General features: G+C 42.3%; 1 protein-coding gene across 7 annotated transcripts in view; it reads right to left on the reverse strand.

The window, feature by feature from the left end:
* Nucleotides 1-2,203: 2,203 nt before the first annotated feature.
* The window catches only part of CHRDL1 (chordin like 1), a 121,408-nt gene continuing 100,081 nt past the window's right edge, over nt 2,204-23,530 (reverse strand). For 3 of the 7 annotated variants that reach the window (XM_028841792.2, XM_015127991.3, XM_028841791.2), the window contains exons 8-12: nt 21,957-22,125; nt 17,079-17,273; nt 9,882-10,049; nt 7,735-7,824; nt 2,204-4,696 (exon numbers count right to left, since the gene is read on the reverse strand). In XM_028841792.2, the coding sequence (XP_028697625.1) occupies nt 4,566-4,696; nt 7,735-7,824; nt 9,882-10,049; nt 17,079-17,273; nt 21,957-22,125 (753 nt within the window). In that variant the 3' untranslated portion in view covers nt 2,204-4,565. 7 annotated transcript variants of the gene reach the window in all.

The raw sequence follows: 23,530 nt of genomic DNA on the forward strand, positions 1-23,530 counted from the left end.
ACCACAAGGACAGCACCAAGCCATTTATGCGTGATCTGTCCCATCACCCAAACACCTCCCATTAGGTCCCACTTCCAACACAGGGGATCAAATTTCAACATGAGACTTGGTGAGGCCAAACAAACCATATCCAAACCATAGCAGTCTGTTTCTGCAAACTCATCTTGTTGCTGACTTCCAATCTTCAATGATTAGAGTCACTCTTCTCTCCCTGGTATGAATGGGGGTGTATTAGTCCATTCTCACACTGCTGTAAAGATATACATGAAACTAGGTAATTTATACTAAAAAAAAGAGGTTTAATTGACTTATGATTCCACAGGCTCTACAGAAAGCACGATGGCTTCTGGGGAGGTCTCAGGAAACTTACAATCACGGTAGAAGGCAAAAGAGAGGCAGGCATCTCTTCCATGACCAGACCAGGAGGAAAAGACAGAGGAGGGGGAGGGGCTACACACTTTTAAACAACCAGGTATCATGAGAAGTCACTCACTATCACAAGAACAGCAAGGAGGAAATCTGTCCCCATGATCCAATTATCTCCCACCAGGCCCCTCCTCCAACATTGGGGATTACAATTCAACATGAGATTTGGGTGGGGACATAAACCCAAACCATATTAGGGCAGCATCTTTCTCAAAGGGAAATTCATCCCCTGCTTTTAGGCAGATAAGGGGAAGGCAGATAACTGTGTCTGTATCTGTTGGTTCTCAATTGCCTGCAGGTCAAAATAATCCTTCTGCCAAAGTGTCATATTTGGGGGTGTCATATTCTGATCTTCTTCAAGGGTCAAAGCAAGAAAGGAATGAAAGGGTGGGTAACATGTTGTAACAGGCAGAACTTCTCAGTGCTTCCTGGGAATCACAGTGGCGGCAGGTGAGGAGACTATAGGGAAGAAAAACCTGTAAACATTTTCTACATTTAGTAGACCAAATTGACAGGACTGGGTGGAATGCGGATGTGGCTAAGCGGAGAAAGAGGGCCAAGCTGTCTGGTTTGAGTTATTTGCAGTTCCCTCAATGGAGGTGGAGCAATATTGGGATCTAAAGCCCAACATTTCAGAAGAAAGTATGCTGGGTGTAAAGGGGTACTACGCACAGCTCAGCATGAGTGTTGGCAACCAGAGGCCAAAATTCCATCCAGGGTGTGGGTCAAGAACTGTTGTGAGTTCCAGGGGTGCAGCATGGAGGCATGGCTTCTTATGCATCTCACACGACAGGCTAATCTCCTTTTCCTCATTATTTTCAATCTTTTCTATAGGACCCTGCCACCCCAGTATTCAGATATGGCCAAATAGCTCCCACATTTAAGACAAAATGGCTTTCCTTTGACCTCATATCCTTCTCCAGCTCCTTCCTTCACCGTATCTCTCCATACTCTGCAGTAGAACTTTTCCAAAGAGTTGTCTTTAGCTGCTGTCTCCAATTCCTCATCTCTCCACACACTTCTTACAGTCCACTCCCATCTGGTTTCTGTTCCAATCACTACACCAACACTTTTCTTCTGTGTTGCTAACACCAATATATACTTTTCTGTATCTATATTATTTGACTTCTCAGCAGGACCTGACACGTTTGACTACTCTCTTGAAGCACTCTCATATTTTGGCTTCTGTGATAGCACAAATTTAGCTAGTATTGGGAGCTTGAGGGGATTTGGTTTGGATCAATATATGTGACAAAACTCTTACTCTGATCCCTATACAAATGCTTGTAAAAAAAATAATGTGAGCAGCAGACCAAAATTGAGGCCACACTGAAACCTAAGTCAATGGCCTTCTGTACCCAATCTCTTAAGTATCTTGACCTAAAGGGAGATCAGAAATCAACAGCCAATTTCAGTGCCATGACATCCGTGAATATCCATGGTCATAAATGAATACTCACTATGCGCCAGACACTATTTTAATCACTTTATATGCAATGACTAAATTAAAGCTCACTGCAAGATTACAGGCAAAGGGAAATAATACCACTATTATACCATTTTATAGTTGGGGAGACTGACAAATACAGCTGGTAAGTTCAGAGCTGGGCTTAAAAATCTAAATAGTCTGACTGCAAAGTTCACACTCTTAACCACTGTGCTATAGTATAAGAATGTCAAGGTGATTGTGAAACTACCGCACCCACCCATGACCTATTACCCTGTCCAAGGTCAGTATTGACCAGAGAGTCAATTACTTATGCAACAAGACTACAGATGATTTTTCAAAATTAACTTGTTTATTAATTTAAAAATCCAGAAATACAGTGACTAGATAAATAAGTACCATAATTAGGTACATGTCCTGTGAGAACAGTGAAAGGGTAATACTGTTATGTTACTCTTGTTTACATGAGTTAACTAGAAAATGGCTACAACTGCTAAATGATGCTTATGGTCTTTGTTTTTCCAAGTGTTTATGATACAAATAAATACACAAGAAGAACCACATCCATTCTTCTCTACTAACTACTGGCAGCTTGGCCTCTTTTCCCTATGTCCTATTCTCTACACAACACCAAACACTGGAGGGTTTCTACTTTGACTTAACACAGCTCCCCAGCTCCTGCTTCCCACAGCACTTTGCAAGGTGTGTCCCAGCACCTGGAGGCAGGAGTATATCTAGGGAAACTCTCTGCATGTTCTCTTAAGGCTAAGCTGTCAGAGAACACCTGGGTGGGAAGGCTTTGGGATGAATCATCCAGAAGGAGAAACACCTCTTTGCCTCAGGATCTAGTTACTAGTCTCCACATTATGGAAACACTGCCACCTCTGGGATGTAGGGAGCAGCTGCATAACACCCTCCCCCCTTTACCACACACACACACACACACACACACACACACACACACACACACACACACACACACACACACACAAATGCTTTGTGACCTTTCAACAGGGATGTCCTGCTTCTCTCTTCCGAGGAGAACGTGTGTGATGAACTGGTGAGAGTCTTGTCCCCAGAAGCCCTGGCCATAAGGCCCTTGTGTTTCTTTTATAAAAATTGACTCCTTTATGCCAGGTTGTCATAAAGACTGAACATTTTACATTTTCCCCTATTGGTGTCAAATCCTCTTAGGAAAAATTCTCTCACCTATAGTCATGGAATGAGACATATGGGGTTTCTGGGTCCTTAAAACATTTCTACAGTTCATTCCTGCCCCTCAGAGGGAACAAATCTAGAAGGCATGCCTGAGAGCCTTGCTGTGAAGAATTAAGTCTTCCCACAAAGATGATTTCTAAAGCCAGACCACAGAATGGATAATTTATGCTCTGGTATTGGGCTGCAAGTAGACATTTTAGGAGAAGCCTTCTCTAGAATTCTCAGCTAAAATACCTGCTTGAAGAATAAGGCAAGGATAGTAGGAAGGTTTAGGATAAAAATATCAGAACATCCAGCTCCCTAAATGATCAATAATTTTCTTAACTGAAGAGCCAACATGCAGATACTCATGAGGAACAAGCCACTTTGCAAAGTAAAAATCAACTCCTGTAATTGGAGAAGAAGGAAAACTTCCCTTTTAAAGAGCTTCTAGAATTTAGTAATTTAATAAAATTTTTCTGGCCAGACAACTATGGTCTCAAAAATATTAGTGAGTACTCATCTATTACTTGGTAAATTTTACTGATGTGAAAGCAAAAAGATGGCCTTTTTGACTTCTATCAGCTTCTTTCTTCAACAATTATTTTGTCTTACATGGATTCAGTTTCTGATCATTTTACTCAATTTAACTTCTTTCTGGAAGCCCCATAGGTACAGGGGGGAAAAGAAAAGTGGTATCATTAGGGAAAAATTATTTACCATTTCTAAGTGAGTGAATGAGGCCATGAAATAGTGTTCTTATTCTTCACCCTGCCTCTATAGTTGGTGACTTAAATAGCCACAAAGACCTAAGGGCAGAGCCTTTTGTTCACAATTATTTACTCTCCTGGGCACCAAAACCTCCAAGCTACTTGGGATCCAGTCAAGGGAAAAGTAACATAGAGTCTCGGCCAGCTTTGCCAAATAAAGCTTTAGTTTAATGTGAGTATGGACGTGTGTGTGTGTGTGTGTGTGTGTGTGTGTGTGTGAGAGAGAGAGAGAGAGAGAGAAGAAGGGAGGGAGGGAGGGAGGAGGGAGGATGAGGAGCTAATTTTTTTTAAAAGAACACATGACATTCTAAAATTCAAAGGTATAATTTCATACAAATAATTGTTCTATACTGCAGAACTCCTACTAAGCAATTCCCTTCTCTTTCTTTCGCTTGAATAACTTTCTAGATAAAAACCCTGGGGTCTTGTTTGTCTTTAGCCTGTAAAGAAATGTGATTCTCCAAGAAACTAGAGCAGTGTTGTGGTGTTCTATCCCTCCTCCTCCCACACATAATTTAAGACTCTTCTAGTCTCTTTGGAGGAGATGTTCAATGGCTGACACACCACTCCACATAAAGGCGCAAATTATGCTGTGCATGGCGTGAATAATTGACTGCATTTGAGTTTGGAGTTTTAGGGCACTGTTGACTTAAGCAAAATAAGCCTGCAGTCCAGCTGCAGCTTGAGTTTTCTTGCTTTACCCTATCCAATACTGTCTTTCTTGCCTAACAGTGGCCCTTTTCAGATCTCTCCAGGTACAAAACCTTGACCAAATCTTCAAGCTCTGTTCTGCACACACGACTTGAACACATCTGGCTGATCTGAGCTTCTCCTTCGGTGAAGATCTTCCACTGGCCTAAAAGGCAAATAAACACAAAGTGGCCGGGAGTGTGTAAGAGGAAAGCAGAGCAAATTAGGAATAGAACCAATATACCCCATGCTTACCCACTTACTCATGGACCTACCAGGGGATTTGGAATACAAATGTCAGCTGGTTTCAAAAAATGCCCCCAAAACCCTTTTCTAGTGGCAGATATGGAAAATGGGAAATGAAGTTTTCATTTCAACCCATAGCATTTGTAAGAATCCCAAGAATAATACAGAACTGCCCCTCCTCAAGAGCAAAACCTAAGTGTTATTCTTGGAATTTTTACAGTATATTTAGCATTTGCAAAATGCTTCAATATCTGCTTGTTAGCTATTTAGGCAGCTTACTTGGCACCAGGTCAAAAAGGCACTTTGGAAAACAGCACCTACTGTATTACTGGGGCTTTGCTCACCCTTAGGGTTCCCAAATATTGGTTTGGGTTACTTGATTACTGTTTGATTATGTATCACTCTTTTCTCTATTCCTGCTATCTTTTGTTAAAAACTTCTTGACGTTGCTTTCTCCTATGTCCACATGCTGTCCTTATACCCCCTTAGCACCCTAAGTCACTTCCCATGGCTCCTCATCCATTCTTACATACCCCATGGAATCCCTTTCCACTCAGAGTAAACTTGGCTGTAGCCCTTCCATGCCCTGTTGTCTCTGCCCACCTGGATACTGTCTTTTGTCTTCTTTTTATTCCTGTGCTCATGGTACTGCAACTGGAGAACTCCTAGTCCAAGTTAAGCCAACTCCTCTTAAGCCCAAACCTGTCTTGAACCTCTTTTCTTTCCCTTAGCCACATGAGAACATGACCCACCTTCCCTATGGGCTTGAATTATCTGCTCCTTTCTCCCTTGGATTTATCCCTTTTCCCCATTCTCTGTGACTCAATGGGAAGACAGAAGGAAAAACAAAAAACGAGAAGAGGATTTGGGCAAGGAACCAGCTGTTACTGAATCTCTATAATGTGCTGCGCTCTGCTATGCACATTATATAAAGGAGTTGGGTTTGTTCTTCTTTGCTCCTAGGTGACTCTGTAGGATCATACCAACTTCCTTCAGCTACACACAGTTTGAGGCACATACCTTCTACTCCATTATATACCCCAAATCCTGCCATGGGCACAGAGTACATCTAAATCATTTTTTAAGTCCCCTGGAACCTAGCATAATGCCTTGTTCACAGTATGAACTAAAACAAGTAACTTCAAAAGTCCTGTCATTGATCCTAGGATCCTAGACTCTGCCTCCTTTCTTACTCACATGTAAGGACTCCCAACTTTTCCATTTGAATTATCATACTGTCCTGTTATTTACATTAGTCCTGCCAAAGACAAGCAACTGACTGCCTTGGCTCTCTTTCCAGCTGCCTATTGGATAACTCTGCTCAGATGGCTCTTAAGCATATTAATCTAAACATGTTCCAAGTGAAACTCTTTTTCACCAATACCTGCTTATTCTTCACAGTTTCACTGTTGGTGAATGGTATTACTATTCACCCAGTCAAGTTATGAATATCAGACCCATTCCAAACTCATTTCTCTCCTTGATGCTGATCTTGTTGATTTAACCTCAGAAATGTTTCTCACAGTGACCTCTCCTCCCCTGTCTCACTGATTTAATATAGTATAATTACTTCCTAATTCAGACTATCCCACTTCTCTTACTAAGGGTCCACCTTTCACTCCACACAGTGAGGACCTCTTTCCAAAAGAAAGAAAGACAGAAAGAAAGACAGAAAGACAGAAAGCAAGCAAGCAAGCAAGCAAGCAAGCAAGCAAGCAAGCAAGCAAGCAAGCAGACCTGAATGCACCATTCACTTGCTTAAAAACCTCCACTGGCATTCTCTGGCCTGGAGATCAATTCCAATGTCCTAGCATGATAAATTGGGCACTTCATAATCTGGTTTCATCAAGTATGTGCTTAATGTAATAGATGCATCTGATAGCCGAAAGACATCTTTCCAAAGCACCGTATTGATATCTCTATGCTATTTGTAAGTTTGCAGCAACGACAGATGCTACTTGCCTTATGTCTAAACATTTTACTGGCTTTTTTCAGGCCCTATGACTGCTTTCTACCTCCAAATCTTCTAATCTTTTAGTGCACCTTCTGTGGCCTTTGTGATCATTCCTCTCCCCTACCCACATTTCTTGTTTGCTCCTGTCTGAGTCTTCTCTTAGGCTGCACCCTTTTCTTGGACTGACTTCCTGACCCATTGCCCAGTCATACCCTTCTCTTTCAAAACACACCTCCTCCCCGAAGCCTTCCCCAACTAAGCCCACCTGGCTCTCATCTCATTGTTCTTTGCAAATTCCCCTGAGCACTTTGATATTTAACTCCTCAGAACTATACTAATTCATACTGAAGGCAGTTTCATGTTCTGTCTCATCCATTATAATTCCCTATGGATAGAAACTGTGTGCCTTTTAGCCCATTAGAAGTGCTCACCACCCGCCCCAATGCCTAGCAGTATCTTAGTCCCTAGGCTCCATCTAGTGTGGAAAGTGGGAGAGCTGCAAGTATTTTTGAGTGCCTGAATGCTTTTAAGGAAACATGACCACCCAGGGGCAGTTCCCAACGAGTAAAAGAGCTTTCACACAACACAGGAATTGATATGCCTTCAATTTCTCTTTGCCTTTCAAACCCACCACCAGAGGACACACCCTTCCAGATGTGAAGTCTCCACAAATATACCAGACCTGGAATCTTATGAGCTTTCTCCAACCCTCTTGAGACTCTGTGTTTAGCAGTTTCATTAAAGACATTCAGGAACCCTTGACCTGAGGTATCCTACACTCAGACTACATCTGGGTTTGTATTCACCATGTCCAAGCTTTTCAGATTACATTCAGACACCCCATTCACTGCTAAGTCAGCCAGAAGAGAGATGGAACATCCTGTAGTGTTGATACTGAGCAGTGCTAATGTTCACTGAGTTTGCAGAGGGACTTTAGCTGTGGCTATGCTAAATTGAAAACTGGATGTGCTTTCCAGGGAGCAGTCAAGAAAAGCACTACTTACTCAGGGTTGTTCTGGTCACCAGCTTGAAGTGAGGAAGCTCCTCAAACATCCTCTTGGAGATCTTCTCAATATGGAAGTGCTGGAGAATGCCTAGGGCCAAGCAAAAAGTGGAGCAAGTGGTCAGGCACTCAATCTGGAACCATCAACTCCCTTTTTTCTGCTCAGGCTCAGCATATCATTTCATTACTAGGGCTTAAGAGTATCGAGCTGGGCTGTGTAATGTGCTTAACCAGGAAATTGGATGGCTCAAGGGTTATAATTGACTCCATTTGTTTCCTTGGCTTACTGGCTTCCCCTCGGCTTCTCCAGTGGATGGAGATAGTGCTGCTGACCATGGGACTCTCTCCTAGGGAAAGCCACATGGAATCTAGCATAAGTGCTTACTGGAGCTTCTTCAGCTAAAGGCAGTATTAGAAATTCTGCCCTTGCCCCCAACCTGGGTAGACTTGTGTCCATGCCAAACCACTGGGCTGCCTTCCTGGCTAAGCACTGAGAGCCTGCAGTGGGATTGCAGGCAGGTTGGTTTTGTAAATGGAGAAGCCACCCTTGTCATTGAACCCACTGAAAAGCATATTTTCCTTTGGGAAATATTCAGATCCTTCAGCCTTCCTTATTCATAAATGGGGAGAGTTAAAATAGAGTGCCCTCCACAGTCTCAACCTTGCCTGAATAACTTTTATCACAGTAACAGGTAGACAACTGGCAACTGCCCTTATAGTTAAGGTGCAACATGTTACCAGCCCATTTAAACGGGTAAAGTAGATTAAGCCTCTTTTTTTTGTGTCCACCAAGCATAGACCTTGATAACCTAGCACTGTGAACAGGGGGCTATTCAGATGCTACATTAGCAAGTTGAAATTCATCTGCACACCTCTGAGAGGTGAAAGATGTGGGATGATGAATAGTGGGCCCACTGCTGGGGAATCGCAATAAACCAGTGCCTAGTCCTAGGTGTCCTGTTATGGATGAGCTAGGGAGTTAAAGATGGCAAAGCAACACTCCTAGGCATAGACCAAAAATAAGCATGAATGAGAAACATATACATGTTCAAGCATCTTTTTTTTTAAGGGTTAGGGAGAAATGCATTCTTTAGATAAAGACTGTTGTCTAAAGGGAGAGAAAAAAGCCTCATAAACACTGAGCAGTCTTTTTCAAAGCTTGGTCCAAGTGCCACGTGCATTAGAATCATCTGCCTATTTGTTAAACACGCAAATGTTTGGACTCTACCCAAGGTCTACTGAATTCCTATCTCTGGGATGGAGCCAGGTATCCGCATTTAAAACCAGCTCCCTGTGTAATGCTGAAGCACACAGAAGTTTGAGTACTCTTGAGCCTTATGTGAGAGCCAGTAGCAAAAAGATGTGTATATTTTCCAGCTGAAATCTCACTTATCCACTTGGAGTACGAGGAACCTTGACTACACTAAATCAGCACTAGCCTTGAGCCTGCAAAAAGTTAGAAGAGCTGTACGATCACAATGAACAGAATGTGGCTTGCTGTGGTAGTCACTGCGAATAACCAGAAAAGGAACTGAACATTGTGACTGGGGTTTCTCCAGTAAGACTATAACCCTCTTGAGGGCAGGGAGGATGTTTTAAATTTGTTTTACCCCATAATACACATCACAATATTAGGGACTTAGCTTTGCCCTGAATGAATGGGTTTCCATGGTTGTTGAACTTTACTCTGGAAAGAATGACAGACTACAGTTTGATAGTTTGTAATCCTGGCTACACATTACAATCACCTGAGACGCATTACGAACAAACACTGATGCCCATGCCCCACTCCAGATCAACTAATCATAATTTCTGGGGGTAGGGCCCAGATATTTGGTATTTAAAGGAAACCAAAACTCTCCCTGATGATTCTGATGGGCAGCCAGGGTTGAGAATCACTTCTCCAGCTTTTGGTGGTGTGAAAAAGACAGCTTTGGAAACCCAAGGGTCAATACGTGATCTTTAGCATAGGCCATCGTTAAATTTGAAAGGCCATAATGACAATAGCGTTAGATGTGTCAGTTTCCAAGCAATCAAAAAAACTTCTAATCCAAATGAAGGAACAGGTTGAAGCAAAATTAAAGTGAGTCCTCTCATCCTTTTCTGTGCCCCCTTACAAAGATGAGAAATTAATGTTGTCTTGCTCACCCTTTCGAATAGTCCAAACGTGGACCTCTACCTGAGGTGGTCTCTCAGTCTCCAGTGCTATTTTTCTGGTTGTCTCCCCATCCTCCATGAACACAGACTCATACACAGGCATTGTTTCTTCCCCACAGAAGTAGCCTTTGTTGTCAAAGCTTTGGCCTGGAAGTTCTTCTGGAATCAGGAAGCAAGTAGAATTTTGTCATGGTTTTCTAAAGCTAGAAGTGAACTTCTACATTTATGTATCTCATTGTTCATAACATCTCAGACTTATCAAAAGTGGACAATTAACAAGAACATTCTTGGAGAGACAGAAATTCCACCGATACTTGATTAGCCCAGCTTAGGCTGCCACTGCAACAAGCCACAGATTAAGCCACAAATCACAAAGGAGCACATAACCTTTGATTGAAGTCCATGTGTTGACAGAATTCAAAATTCTTTGGAACACTGGCCCCCTACTATTGTCACCGAGACGTGGACTTTCATGAGGAAAAATGTAGCCAGGTACAAATCTCCTAGGCACTTACGGGAACATAGGATTTTCCATACAGGGTCAGGATCATGCTCTGTCCAGCTCAGTGTTGCCAGGTGAGGCCCAGGGAATGGGCTGAAAAAGGGCTTTGGTTAACATCCCTGACATCATTTTGGTATACTTAGAAAACATTCATGACACTCATTTATGTGCATATACTTGCCCAAAGGATCTATCCAAATTGGCTTGACATTTCTGAATGCTCTTTGATTTGTTTGTAAGGAGAACAATAATACCGGATCAGCACCAGTGCCAAAATCTAGATGTCAGATTAGTCATATGTATGCTATGCCAAATGAATGGTTGGGAGACACAAAAAATTGGTCAGGTCCCTCAACTATGGATCATTTAATGTGTAAACTAAACTGTTGAATTTCAGCTTGCAGGCATAGAGGCACCAACCCCCTAATACTCTCCATTTCACTCCACCCTCCTCTTTCCTCAGCCCCCTGTTTTAAAAAGTTTCTTCTTGTTGGTTATCAGTGAGTTAAGTTTCCTTGCTGGCCTTGTAATCAGTACTCTCTTGAGCTGCGTACTTAAAGTGTACACTCAAATCAGAACAACAGATGCCATCTGTAAGAATATCTGAATTGTTGAGGATGAAACCACTGAGTGTTGAATGCTTTGGGTCTGTGACTCTAATTAGGGAGACTCACTGTTAGCCAATCAGACACATTTGGACTAGAAGTTGTAATCAAATTGCTATTGTATGTCTCTTGGTAACCTGATTAGCTTTCCCACCCCCACCACCATTTGGCATTGCAAGGACAAAACCATAGTCTTCTCTTGACGATTCCAGATTGGAAAACTCAATTTGTGGATTATTGTGGAATCAAGCTTTTTGTTTTCCTCCTTTTGTCCTTTTTAGCTATTTATTTACTTGGTGGGCCAGTCTTTTTGGTGATATGTTAGGTAATTAAGGGCTATGTGCTAGCACTTTTTACATGGGTTGGAGAGAGGGAGGAGGTCACTGAGTGTACAGAGACTTCTATGTATTCAATTACTACCTTTAGAATGACAGCCAAATTCATTTCTCAAACTTTGCTCACCAGTTTAATATTGGCTACAGCTATAGCTGACATGAAATCCATGATGGCACTGGCAGTACCTGTAATATACTAAAAGTTCTCCCAGTAGCCTGAAGAGTCATCTTGCACCACTACCTCCTTCCCTCCAAGAGCTTAATTTACTTGACTGAAGGGATCTACAAACAACAAAACTCATTATTGACTTAACCCTGGCTGGTACTTGAAAATGCTAAGAAAAGCAAAGTTTGTCTTTAGAACTACCTACTCAGCAATATCCGCCATTTTTCACACTCTGCACTTCAAGGTGCTTTCTGATCACTACATGTCCACCTACTCTCATTTTCTTTTGGGGAAGACGATGTGCTTGAAGTCATTTCTGGCCATTTCCACAGCCCAAGAGAATGTTCCCATCCTGAGCCTTCCAGAATTCCTTGCGGAAGGGGTAATGAAGGAGAGGTATTATCCCAGCTGGGAAAACTTTTAAGTCTTAATAGGGACTTTTAATGCCATAACCTAAAAGGAGTATGTAATTATGGAAATTCCAGTTATTGGGATGGTATTGTGGTTGTATGTATGGTAAATGCTCATGATAGCAATAACTTAAGTGTACCCTTAGAATGACCCTGTATGGCAGACGCATCTGAATGTGTGTTCCCAGCTTGGGAATCCGGGCGTGGCCAACTGGGAGATTATTTCCTTGTCTATGAGGACCATCTGAACCCCAGGCTCATCCCTGGGGCTGCACAGGGCATTGGGGCCTTGAGTTTTGGGTTAGATGAAGGTTGCCAGGTGGTCGTCGTTAAGGGGAGAGTGTTCAGTGAAAATGCTATATAAACTGCATGCTGTTTGCAAGAGGTTGCAGTTTTCCTGCCCAACCCACTGCCACTGGACTGTTTCTATATGTAAGGTGGTTCTCCTGTCCAGCCCACCTCCACTGGACTCTCTCCCCTGTACGTAAGCCCCTAATAAAACTCCATGTCTTGTTTGCTGGCTCTGGATCTTTTCTTTGGCCTCTTAAACCTGGTGCCTTCCCTACTGAGGTTAATAGGGGTTTGGCACGTCAGTGTGAGAAGTGAGTTGGGGAACCTTCAGCAAGTGGACATCTTACCCAAGCCCGTGGGTGGCCACTGATATGCAAGGCAAGGTCAGCCTCTACCAGAGCAAAGGGAAGAGAGAGAGAGGAAACTCACATCTTTAATATTGGTCCTAGTTTGTTATCGTAGGAGCCTGCAATCACTTGTTACAATGAAGCTTGTGGCTGGATTATCAGAGAATTTTATTTATCTCTTTTCCCTTTTCAACATAACTGAATTTACCGTTCATTCTTCCTTCCATCTACTTCTCTCCTCACTGCCTTGTTCCTTTTCTTCTGTGTCATGTGTCATTTTTTTAAAAGGCCAGTAATGTCATGATTATCCCACTTCTCACCTCTTCACGTCATTCAGGACTCTACTTAAATATCTTTAGAGAAGCCTTCCCTGACCATTCCTTTAAAAGTGCTTCCTGCCCCATTCACTCTCTCTTGCTCCTGTTTGGCTTCTCTTCACAGCACTCACCACAATCTAAAATTACCTTACTGATTTGGGTTCACTGTCTTTCTTTTCCGCTAGAATGTAAAGACCATGCTGGCAAGTAGCCTTTGTCTTGTTCACATCTCTGTCCTCAGTGCGTGTAACCGTGTCTTGCACACAGTAGGTACTTAAAACATATTTCCAGATTGAATGCATGAGCAAGTGCATGCCTTCTGATGCTCTGCAGTTGCAGAGTACCTGGAGCAGGTGCCCTTGGCTATGTGGATATTGACTCTCAGGCAATGTGACTAAGGAGCGATTCAACATGCAGACACCCATGTCTGGCTCACTGAGAGGCAGATACACAGAATGAGACAGAAATTCTCTTCTTCCATGTTGCTCAATCAATCGTCTATCTCCACATACTTGAGCAGAGTAGGAAAGTGGGAAAAATAGCTCTTCCAGAAAAATTGGTTTAATCATTCAGACTTCAATACATTGCCAACTGGGATACTGGTGGGCAGTTTTTTACATGATAAATTTTATTACGTTTTCTAAATACAAAAGTAACACATATTTACTATTGAAAATTTGGAAACTACAAATAAATAAAAAAGAAAATAAGAGTTACCCATAATTCAGTCACCTAAAAATGGTTACTGTTAACATTTTGCTGTATGCTCCTCCAGTCTTTGTGTTTCTCTTTTTTGTCTTAGCATATATAAACACTTTCTTTCTTTCCTTCTTTCTTTCCTTCTTTCTTTCTTTCCTTCCTTCTTTCCTTCTTTCGAGACAGGGTCTGGCTGTTGCCCAGGCTGTAGTGCAATGGCACGATCTTGGCTCACTGCAACCTCCACCTCCCGGGCTCAACCCATCCTCCCAAGTAGGAGTAGTTGGGACTATGGGCACATGCCACCACACCTGGCTAATTTTTGTATTTTTGGTAGAGACGTGGTTTTGCCATGTTGTCCAGGCTGGTCTTGAACTCCTGGGCTCAAGTAATCTGTCTGCCTTGGACTCCCAAAGTGCTGGGGTTACAAGCGTGGGCCACTGCACCTGGTCAATGCTTTCTTTTTTAACACAAAAAGTGGGATCATAATATACATATTGTTTTTTAGCTTGCTATTTTTACTTAACAAATACATTGCAAACATCTTTGTCTGCCATTCAATCTTAGTCTATAATGAGTTTTAATGGCTATATTAATATTCCACAGTACAGATACACCATAATTTGTTTAATCATTCCCATATTCGTGAACTTTCAGATTGTTTCCAATTTTTCAGTATTGTAAACAGCACTGTAGCAAAAATTCTTATTTGTATATCTTTGTGTATGTCTCTGATTACTTAGGATTCCTAGAAGTGGAATTTTTTAGCCTTTTTTTTTTTTTTTTTTTTTTTGAGATAGGGTCTCACTCTGTTGCCCAGGCCAGAGAGTAGTGGTGTGATCGTGGCTCGCTGCAGCCATGATCTCCCAGGCAATGATCCTCTCACCTCAGCCCTCAGCCTCCCAAGTAGCTGGGAGTACAGGCATGTGCCACCATACCTGGCTAATTTTCTTTTATTTTTGTAGAGATAGCGGTCTCACCATGTTATCCAGGCTGGTCTCAAACTCCTGGGCTCAAGAGATCTTCCTGCCTTGGCCACCCAAAATGCTGGTATTACAGGTGTGAGTCACTGCACCCGGCCACCAAATGTTTTAATAAACATTACCAACCTGAGAGGACAATTGTTTTAAAAGCAATGACTTGTTTGTCCCGTCCTCACAACTTTTTGATTATTTTACTTTTTAATTGAATCACCAGCATCAATAAAATTTCAAGCACACAATGAAATAAGACTTGGTCTGAAGGCCCGAGATTAAAATTGGAATATTATACAATGAGAAGCTTTATGTTATCATGGGTAATTTACGTAAATATTAGTTTTTGTCTGAAATTATCTTGTTGCATTACTTTTTAAACTATTAAGTGTTAGACTCCTGACAGAAGAGAAAATTGTGTTCATGAAACTACCACTATGTGACACTAAAAGGTTTGAGGATCCAGTGAGACCACAGACTTGGAAGTCATAATAGGTGATCATTGCTGGGTGTCCCAGATGTCCATATCATCCTTAGAATGTGCTCTCTGTTGGCCGGATGCAGTGGCTCACACTTGTAATCCCAGCACTTTGGGAGGCTGAGGCGAGTGGGTCACTTGAGCTCAGGAGTTTGAATAGCTGGGTGTGGTAGTGCATACCTGTAGTCCCAGCTACTCGGAAGGCTGAGGCGGGAGAATCACTTGAACCAGGAGGCGGAGGTTGCAAGGTTGCAGTGAGCTGAGATTGTGCCACTGCACTCCAGCCTGGGTGACAGAGCTAGACTCTGTCTCAAAAAAAAAAAAAAAAGAAAAAAAAAAAAAGAATGTGTTCTCTCTGTACTCGTAATAAATACATTTTCTCATAAATTTCAATGCCCCGTTCTCTACACCTTATCAAATAGCTCCTGTCCTTCCTGTCCACACCCTGCCCCCTATGTACTCTGGAAGATGGGGGTTGTTACATTGAGGAAGATTCTGTGTCCCAAAATCAGTGCCTCTCAAGCTGTAATGTGCATTAGAATCACCTGAGGTTCTTGTTAAAATGCAGATTATGATGTAGTAGGTCTTGAGTGGGGGCCTGAGAGTCAACATTTTTAACCAGCTCCTAGCTGTTGCCAGTCCATAAACCACACTTTGAGTAGCAAGACCATAAATGACCCTGGGCCTACAGCAGTAGTTCTCAAACTTTTCTGCACATAATGTTCACTTTGGGATCTTTTAACAATGCCACAGCCCAGACCATACCTCAAATCAACTAAATTATAGTCTCTGGGGATGGGACACAGGTATATGTAGAAGCTCTCCAAGGGGTTCCAATATTTAGACAAGTTTGAGTACCACTGGCCTGCAGGAAAATGCTCAAAAAATATACATTGATTCAGGGCATGTTTGCCTTCTAGTCATGAGGAACTAAGTTGAAGAAGTATATAATTTAGCTCTCTACCTGCTTTTTAAAATGTTTGAATTTTCATCTCTGTTTATAAAAATGCTTTGCAGAAAGCATAAAAAATGATGAATTCATGTGCCTGGGATTGACTAAATCATTGACTCTTAGAATGCTTGAGCTGTAAGGGCCCCCCAAAAAATCTACTCTGACCCTCTCATTTTGCAAAGAAGGAAACTGAAGCTCAGAGGGGTGAAGTGACTTGTTATAGATCACACAGGAAACCTGTGGCACACCAGAGACAGAATGCTTGATTACCCATCCTATATTCTGTCAACCCCATTATTAGGGATTGATAAATCCTAGTATCAATCAATGATAAAAAAATATTTTATTTAGCTCATGTTTTAAAAACTACAATTTAAATAATTAACTTGTCTTTTTTTATCAGTCAATATTTTCTATTGGCATAGAAAAAACAATGGGCTGGAAGCGACTTGGGTTATAGGCCTTGGTTTTATGATCGATTAGTTGAATGAATCTGGGCAAGTCATTTGACTTTATGTACTTCAGTTTTCTTATCTTTAAAAGATAAATAACAATATAATTATAGGATTCTAGTGTTAGAAGGGAGCTTACAGATAATTTTTCTAAACTTTCAATTGTACAGATAAGGCTAATGAGGCTCAGAGTGGATATGGCACATCTCCAAGGTCACTCAACACCTTAGGCTTGGATCAGAACCTGGTCTCCTTCTACTCTAACTCACCTGCCTCTTGTCCTGTCTTAAAAGGGAAATGGATGTGATTGTACTTTGATGGGTTTAATAGTGATATAAATGAAAGCTGCTACTGTTCTTCCTAATCAACATGATAGCCTAAATTCTCTACTATTTAGAAAAGCAGGTAAGTTCAACACTCAGGGATACATGAGAGGTGTGGTAGACACAAGCATATTTCTGGGTAGTAAATTTCTTCCAAGCAACTGTCTTTTCAGTCTTTAAAGAGAGGAGAGAATGAAATTCATTATTATTAGAAATATTATCATTATAATTATATGAAAGGTTATATTTCTGATGCCCAAAGAAAGCTTAGAAAGACTACGTGGGAATCTCAGTCAACCAAAGGCAGGGCCTCCAACCAACGCACCTTTTGCTTTTTTACCTGGACACACCTTGCAGCACTTTCCATCTATTTTTTGAGGATACTTGCAGGGGTATCGATTAGGGCAGTGGATTTTCTTACACTCTTGCTTGGTGACATTACAAGTACATAGCACACACTCCACAATGCCAAATGCCCGGAGGTTTGGGTGCCAGGACTCTCCATGAGAATAGGTCTTTCCATTGGAAACACACACTGAAAGAGAATGTAGTATTAGCAATTAAAAGCTAAAGAGCTAAAATGGAACCCTATATTCAGAACCCAAGCCCTGAACTACTTAACACATCAACCATCTTTTGTTCTTGTCATAGCCATGGGGCTATGTTTACCGAGTAGTATCTGTGACCAAAAAACAGCTTGGGCCATATTCTACTCACAGCAGTTTCTCCAAATTCTTCAGCAGCAGCTTCTGGATGCTTATAAATGGCCTCACACATAGTAGGCAGTCTATATATATATGTATTTTGAGACAGGATCTTGCTCTGTCACCCAGGCTGCAGTAGTGTGATCGTGGCTCACTGTAGCCTTGTCTTCCCGGGCTGAGGCAATCCTTCCACCTCAGTCACCCGAGTAGTTGGGACTACCATGCACCACCATGCTGTGCTACTTTTTTTTTTTTTTTTTTAATTTTTGTAGAGACGGGATCTCCCTGTGTTGCCCAGGCTGGTCTCAAACTCTGAGACTCAAGAGATCCACCTGCTTCAGACTCCTAAAGTGCTGAGATTTCAGGCATGAGGCACCGCACGCAGCCTATATATATATATTTCTTTTTTGAGATGGAGCCTTGCTCTGTCATCCAGACTGGAGTGCAGTGGTGCGATCTCGGCTTACTGCAAGCTCCACCTCCCGGGTTCACGCCATTCTCCTGCCTCAGTCTCCCAAGTACCTGGGACTATAGGTGCCCTCCACCACGCCAGGCTAAATTTTTTTTGTATTTTTAGTAGAGACGGGGTTTCACCGTGTTAGCCAGGATGGTCTCGATCTCCTGACCTCGTGATCCGCCTGCCTCCCAAAGTGCTCGGATTACAGGCGTGAGCCACCGAGCCCAGCTATATATATATATATATGAGAGAATAAATGAATGCATGAAAGCAGAGTTCTATCTCTAGTAGAATGTAATGTTAGTGTTTTCAATTCTATAGAAAATTTGTATGCCTCAAGTGGATGTGCTTCCAGGCATGAAAATTTCCTTGGGAGATTTGCTTTCCATGGAGGCTAGATGCAAAAATTACCGCTCTTCCCAAAGGGACAGTTTCTTCCAGATCCTGAAGCAAATCCATTCAGAATGTCAAATGCTATGAGTCTGTCTGATCCACCAACATATATAAGTATGAAGCTTAATGGTGTTGGGCACTCTTTGGTGTGGGAAGGAAGGTGGTAAGTCAAGATTGAGAAAGGACCAACCGGCCTCCTGGGTAACTTGTGAAAGGATAGCCTTTTATGCCACTAATCTTCAGGCAGTTTCCTCAGTCTCCCACCTCATAGTGGCTATAGATATTTGGCTACAGCTGATCACTGCTTGCTTCACAGATATCCTTTGGCAGTCTGACATTTGTTAAGTGGGAAGTTAAGTCATTGGCCCCATGTCTTCTGAAGGGCCTTAAAAGAGCAAGCATCTGGCTGGGTGTGGTGGCTCCTGCCTGTAATCCCAACACTTTGGGAGGCCGAGGCAGGAGGATCCCTTGAGCCCAAGAGTTCAAGACCAGCTGGCAAACAAAGAGAGACCCCAGTCTCTACAAAAATAATAATACGAAAATCGCCAGGTGTGGGAGTGCATGCCTGTAGTCCCAGCTACTTGGGAGGCTGAGGTGGGAGGATCACTTGGGCCCGGGAAGTCGAGACTGCAGTGAGCCATGATGGCGCCATTGCACTCCAGCCTGGGTGACATAGCGAGACCCTGTCCCCTCCCCTGACACACCCAAAAAACGGAGCAAGCATCTGGGATGCAGGCTGAGGGGCCTAAAAAGGGAAGGGGCCACAGGAGCATCTTTCTATGCAAATCAACACCAAATATATCTGGCTCCTACTATAAGGCATGGACCTAGGCTCCAAGATAAGAACTGCACAGGGCTGCAGATGGGGAAGTCTGAGGATGAGTTATCTCCTTTTTTGAGAGTGCTGAGACATTGTGGAGATTTCAAGTCATGACTAGGACTGAGTGTGTTTCTTATTATTCCCATCACCTCATCACACCCAGGGAAACCTGTGGGCATCCCAATCAACAACATCTCTAGGGTGGGTTGTATCACTTTAGGCTGGGCTGTTGGGGAGAAATAGTCCCACAGTCCCACTTGAGGCATTTCTAGGAATTGGCTGATTTGGCTGCAAGACAATGGCCTCAGAAGGATGAATCACTGGGCTCTTTCTCATCAAGTCCACTGAGTCGCATTAAGATATAAGAATAATGTTGGCTGCCTTTTCCTGTCCTTTGCAAGAGCTGCTAGAATACTGGACACTCTAAGTGGTCAACCCATGTAAAGATTTCCAATAACCTAAACTGGAGTGGCTCACAATATTACAATGAGACAAAATGGAGAGCTGACACCTCAACTGTGAGGTCAGGGCTGTGGACAGGATCACACAAGACAGGCCAGATGTGCTGTTCTCTTTCCTGCCCCTACCTCTTTTTTTCTCCCCAAACAGTGATGTTCCCTTCTAGACAGTGTGATCAAGTGGATATATAGTATGCTTCAAGAAAATTTAGGCTGGATTCAAGTTCAAAATGGTGGAGTCCTATCATTTTTCTTATTTGATGCTAACAAGGAGCCAAGTAGATATATCAGAGGACCACATTATTAGCAAGAGATCTAAGGAAAAGAACGACCCATGCTGAGCAGGGCAGGCAGGACTCCCAGTGTTATATGGCTAGGTTCCCTCTCCCCTGAACATTTGGACTAAAGGAATGGTCTAGACTGGGTGAGAGCTCAAACTCTGCAGTGGAATGGGGTGAGGTTAATTCTCGACAAGGAAACACAACCCTCTCCTTACCCAAAAAATTCTCGGGATGATTTTGAATCATCCAGCTTGGGAGTTGGGGGTGGGGACAAGTGATTCCTCAGTGAACTATATTAGAAAGGTCAGAATAGAACTGTTGCATCCAAATCAGTGGGGGCAAATGAATAAATGTAAACCAGCTGGGGTTTTTGTAGGCCATGGAGAAAATCAAGGGATGAGCCTCTGCCCTGAAATTAAAGAGACCTTGTGGAAATTGTGGGATTTAGGATTTTCAAAATCCATTTCCCTACACCTTTAAAAAGCTTTGAAATACTTTCACAACAAATGGAATCTATTGGAGGCAATTTAGAATTGAAAATCAAACTATCTTAACCTAACTCTCCCTCCTTATTTCATAAACTTTTATCAGAAATCCTTGGAACTTAAAAATAATAAAATTCAAATCAAACACAGATCGATAGTAAGTATTTCCAATTCTTCTAATACATCACCATTTTCCATTAACAGTTTTATTTTGAATTTTTTTAAGCCTGCAAATTTCAAAAGCAATTTAATTTTTTTATCTGTAATCTGAAATTTACATCTAACTAGTAACAGATGTGATCAACTACCTTTGGCTTGACTAGCTTTGTTGAGATTTATGGTAGGAGTTCTTTGTAACGGATTGTTTTTCACCCATGTTATTCAATCATTTGGTTTAATAATTTATTGCTTTTAACCCATTCAGAGAACTGCTTTTGATTTGTTTTCCCTTTAAAGGAAACAAAACATGTTTGTGGTTTCATAAAAGGAACCAGCTGAGCCCTTGCTCCAACGAGCTAGTTGACAGGAGGCCTAAAAAAGTAAGAAGCAGTCAATTGTTAATGATTGAGTTTCTCCTCCCCTGACTCCTGCTACTGGTATGTGCGTGCTTGGCGGGGCGGGGCGGGGGCGCAGGGAGCAGGTGGAGGCCAGAAAATGCTGTGCAAGAAGTCTGTGGGTGCCTGTTGTAGCCAGTTGATCAACTAAGTGGACAGCATGTCAGTCTTAACCTGATCAGTCTTCCTGGTGCTCAGCCAGGTGGTTTTGGGATTTCTCACTGGATTACTCTTTTACCTTTTTAAAATTTTTAATTTAGAGACAGGGTCTCACTTTGTCACCCAGGATGGAGTGTAATGGCACAATCATAGCTCACTGTAACCTTGAACTCCTGGACTCAAGTGATCCCCCTGTCTTAGCCTCCCAAGTAGCTAGGACTGCAAGCACTCACTACCATACTTGGCTAATTTTTTTTTTCATTAAATTTTTTTTTGTAGAGTCTTGTTATGTTGTCCAGCCTAGTTTGAACCCCTGGCTTCGAGTGATCCTCCTGCCTCAACCTCCCAAAGTGCTGGGAGGCATGAACCACTGCACCTGGATTACTCATTTCTAAGGACAGTCTCATATGCTACATATTCAACCAGAATCTGAGTGTGGGGCCAGGAATATGTATCTTTAACGAGAAGCCCAGGATAATCTGGGGTGCACTGAGGTGTGAGAATTGCTATTTCTAAGGTATAGATAAGAGCTTCAGTGATGTTGGGCACTGAGTACCTTTGAATGTTGGGTCCCCTACTAAAACACAGACAATCACTCTTTCTGTTAAAGACCCAAGGAATTTTCCCAAATGACCTACAATCCCCAGGGACAATTGAGAAAATACAAGAGGCTATTTCATAAGCACAAAAGGGGCCAGACTATGCTCTTTTGGCTGCATTTAAGGAAGTCCAAAGAGTCTCCTGGAGTCACCTGACTATACCCACTTTATGGACTTGATGCTAAATGAGCCACAAGTGAATATGGGCTATTCCTGGGAGAAAGAGTCCTTTCCCAGCTCCAGCCCTGCAAAGACCAGGGCTGCTGAGGCCCTGTTGTGGAAGTATACAAAAGAAGGATGCCCCTTACCTTGTCCATGCTTGTGTTTGTTATTGATGACAATTTGCACAATGGTTCCTGATGCTTGCTGGGAATCCATAAGAGCTCCGCGGTGACTTCTGGCCCCAGGAAAGCGGGACAGACCTCCAGCCTGTCGGCTTGGTGGAGGATCATAGTGAGAGCGGTGGTAAGAATGTCTCTGTAAAATGACAAGAACAATTTTCATCCAAAAGCCACCAATGAGATCACAGAGATTAAGTTATACACATTAGAAGTCATTCAATAATTTTGATTTATAGTGGTGAGCTCTTATTTCAGCTGCATGCTCACCTACACCAATAGAAACAGGGATGTGGTCATGTAAAAGCATCATTGGCAACATGCTGAGGTTTATCTCTCTTCTTCTAAAAGATAGGACTAGATTCACATGCAAACTTCTTAGGGAGAAAAGAGCCAAAAAGGTTAAAGTGTCCTTCCTGCTGCCAAGACTCTCACATTTCAGTTTAAGAGTTAAGACATTAGTCTGCACGCAAGGCAGAATGTAAATAGAGGCCGCAGAAGAAGTAAGAAGTCCTGCGCAAATCAGGAGGAGAAAGAGAGAGCTTCTAGTTGGGGAGGGTTTGTGATCTGGGCCATGAAGGATGGGTAGACTTTTTTACAGCCAGAGTATAAGGGGAGTAGTCCAGGCAGAGGTTTCCAAGTTGAGAAGGTGAAGCAGAGAACATCGAGTCCATAAAAGGGAACAGTTGCAGGATAACATTCCAAAAGTGGGTTGAAGCCAGATCATGGAGGACTTTAAATTACAGGCTAAGGGGTGAAGACTTTATTTGGTAAGCAATAGAGGTGAGGGCATAGAAGGCTTTGAGGGATTTTTTTTATTTTAAGTTAGAGAAGTAATGTAATTGGAACTGTTTCAGAGCATTGAATCCTGATCATGCATTGGGTGAACTGGATAGGAGGAAAAGATGAGATTCGAGTATAGTCTTGATAAGATGTACTGAGACTCTAAACACAGGTAATGGCATAAGATAATACAGCACAGTACAAATACCCTAGGTATTTTATACATAGAAGAATTGATAGTACACGACAGTATTGGCATGTAAGCTCTACAAATCAAGGACTTTTTGTTCACTGCTACATCTCCAGTGTCTAGAATTTAGTGCCTGGCATCTAGAAGGTGCTCATCAAATATTTGTTGAGTGAACAAAACTGGCACCTAAGAAAAGCTTAGAGTCTTGTCATACAAGCAATCTTTCAGCAAGGGTTCAACACACATGATGACCAGACTATTGTGCTACCCACCCCTCTCCCAGAAGCTAAAGTAGGCTGGGGGTAGAAAAAGATGAAATGAATGAAGAATGGAACCTTAAGGCTTAAAGCCAAGTAAGATTAATTGTATTTTGTACGCAATTGTTAGGGGTGAAGGAGGGGGAACCCATTAAAAAAATCTTTCACAGGCAATTGAAAAGGAAGATCTTTATATTCAGTGACAGAAATAGTGAGGAACCTTGGGAAGATAGTTATGGGGTCCCCTGACCATATCATCCCATAAAACACTGATTAAAGTTATGGGCCAGACACACATGTTGCAAATTTCGCTT

The sequence above is a fragment of the Macaca mulatta genome, chromosome X, assembly GCF_049350105.2.
Source record: "Macaca mulatta isolate MMU2019108-1 chromosome X, T2T-MMU8v2.0, whole genome shotgun sequence".
Taxonomy (NCBI): domain Eukaryota; kingdom Metazoa; phylum Chordata; class Mammalia; order Primates; family Cercopithecidae; genus Macaca; species Macaca mulatta.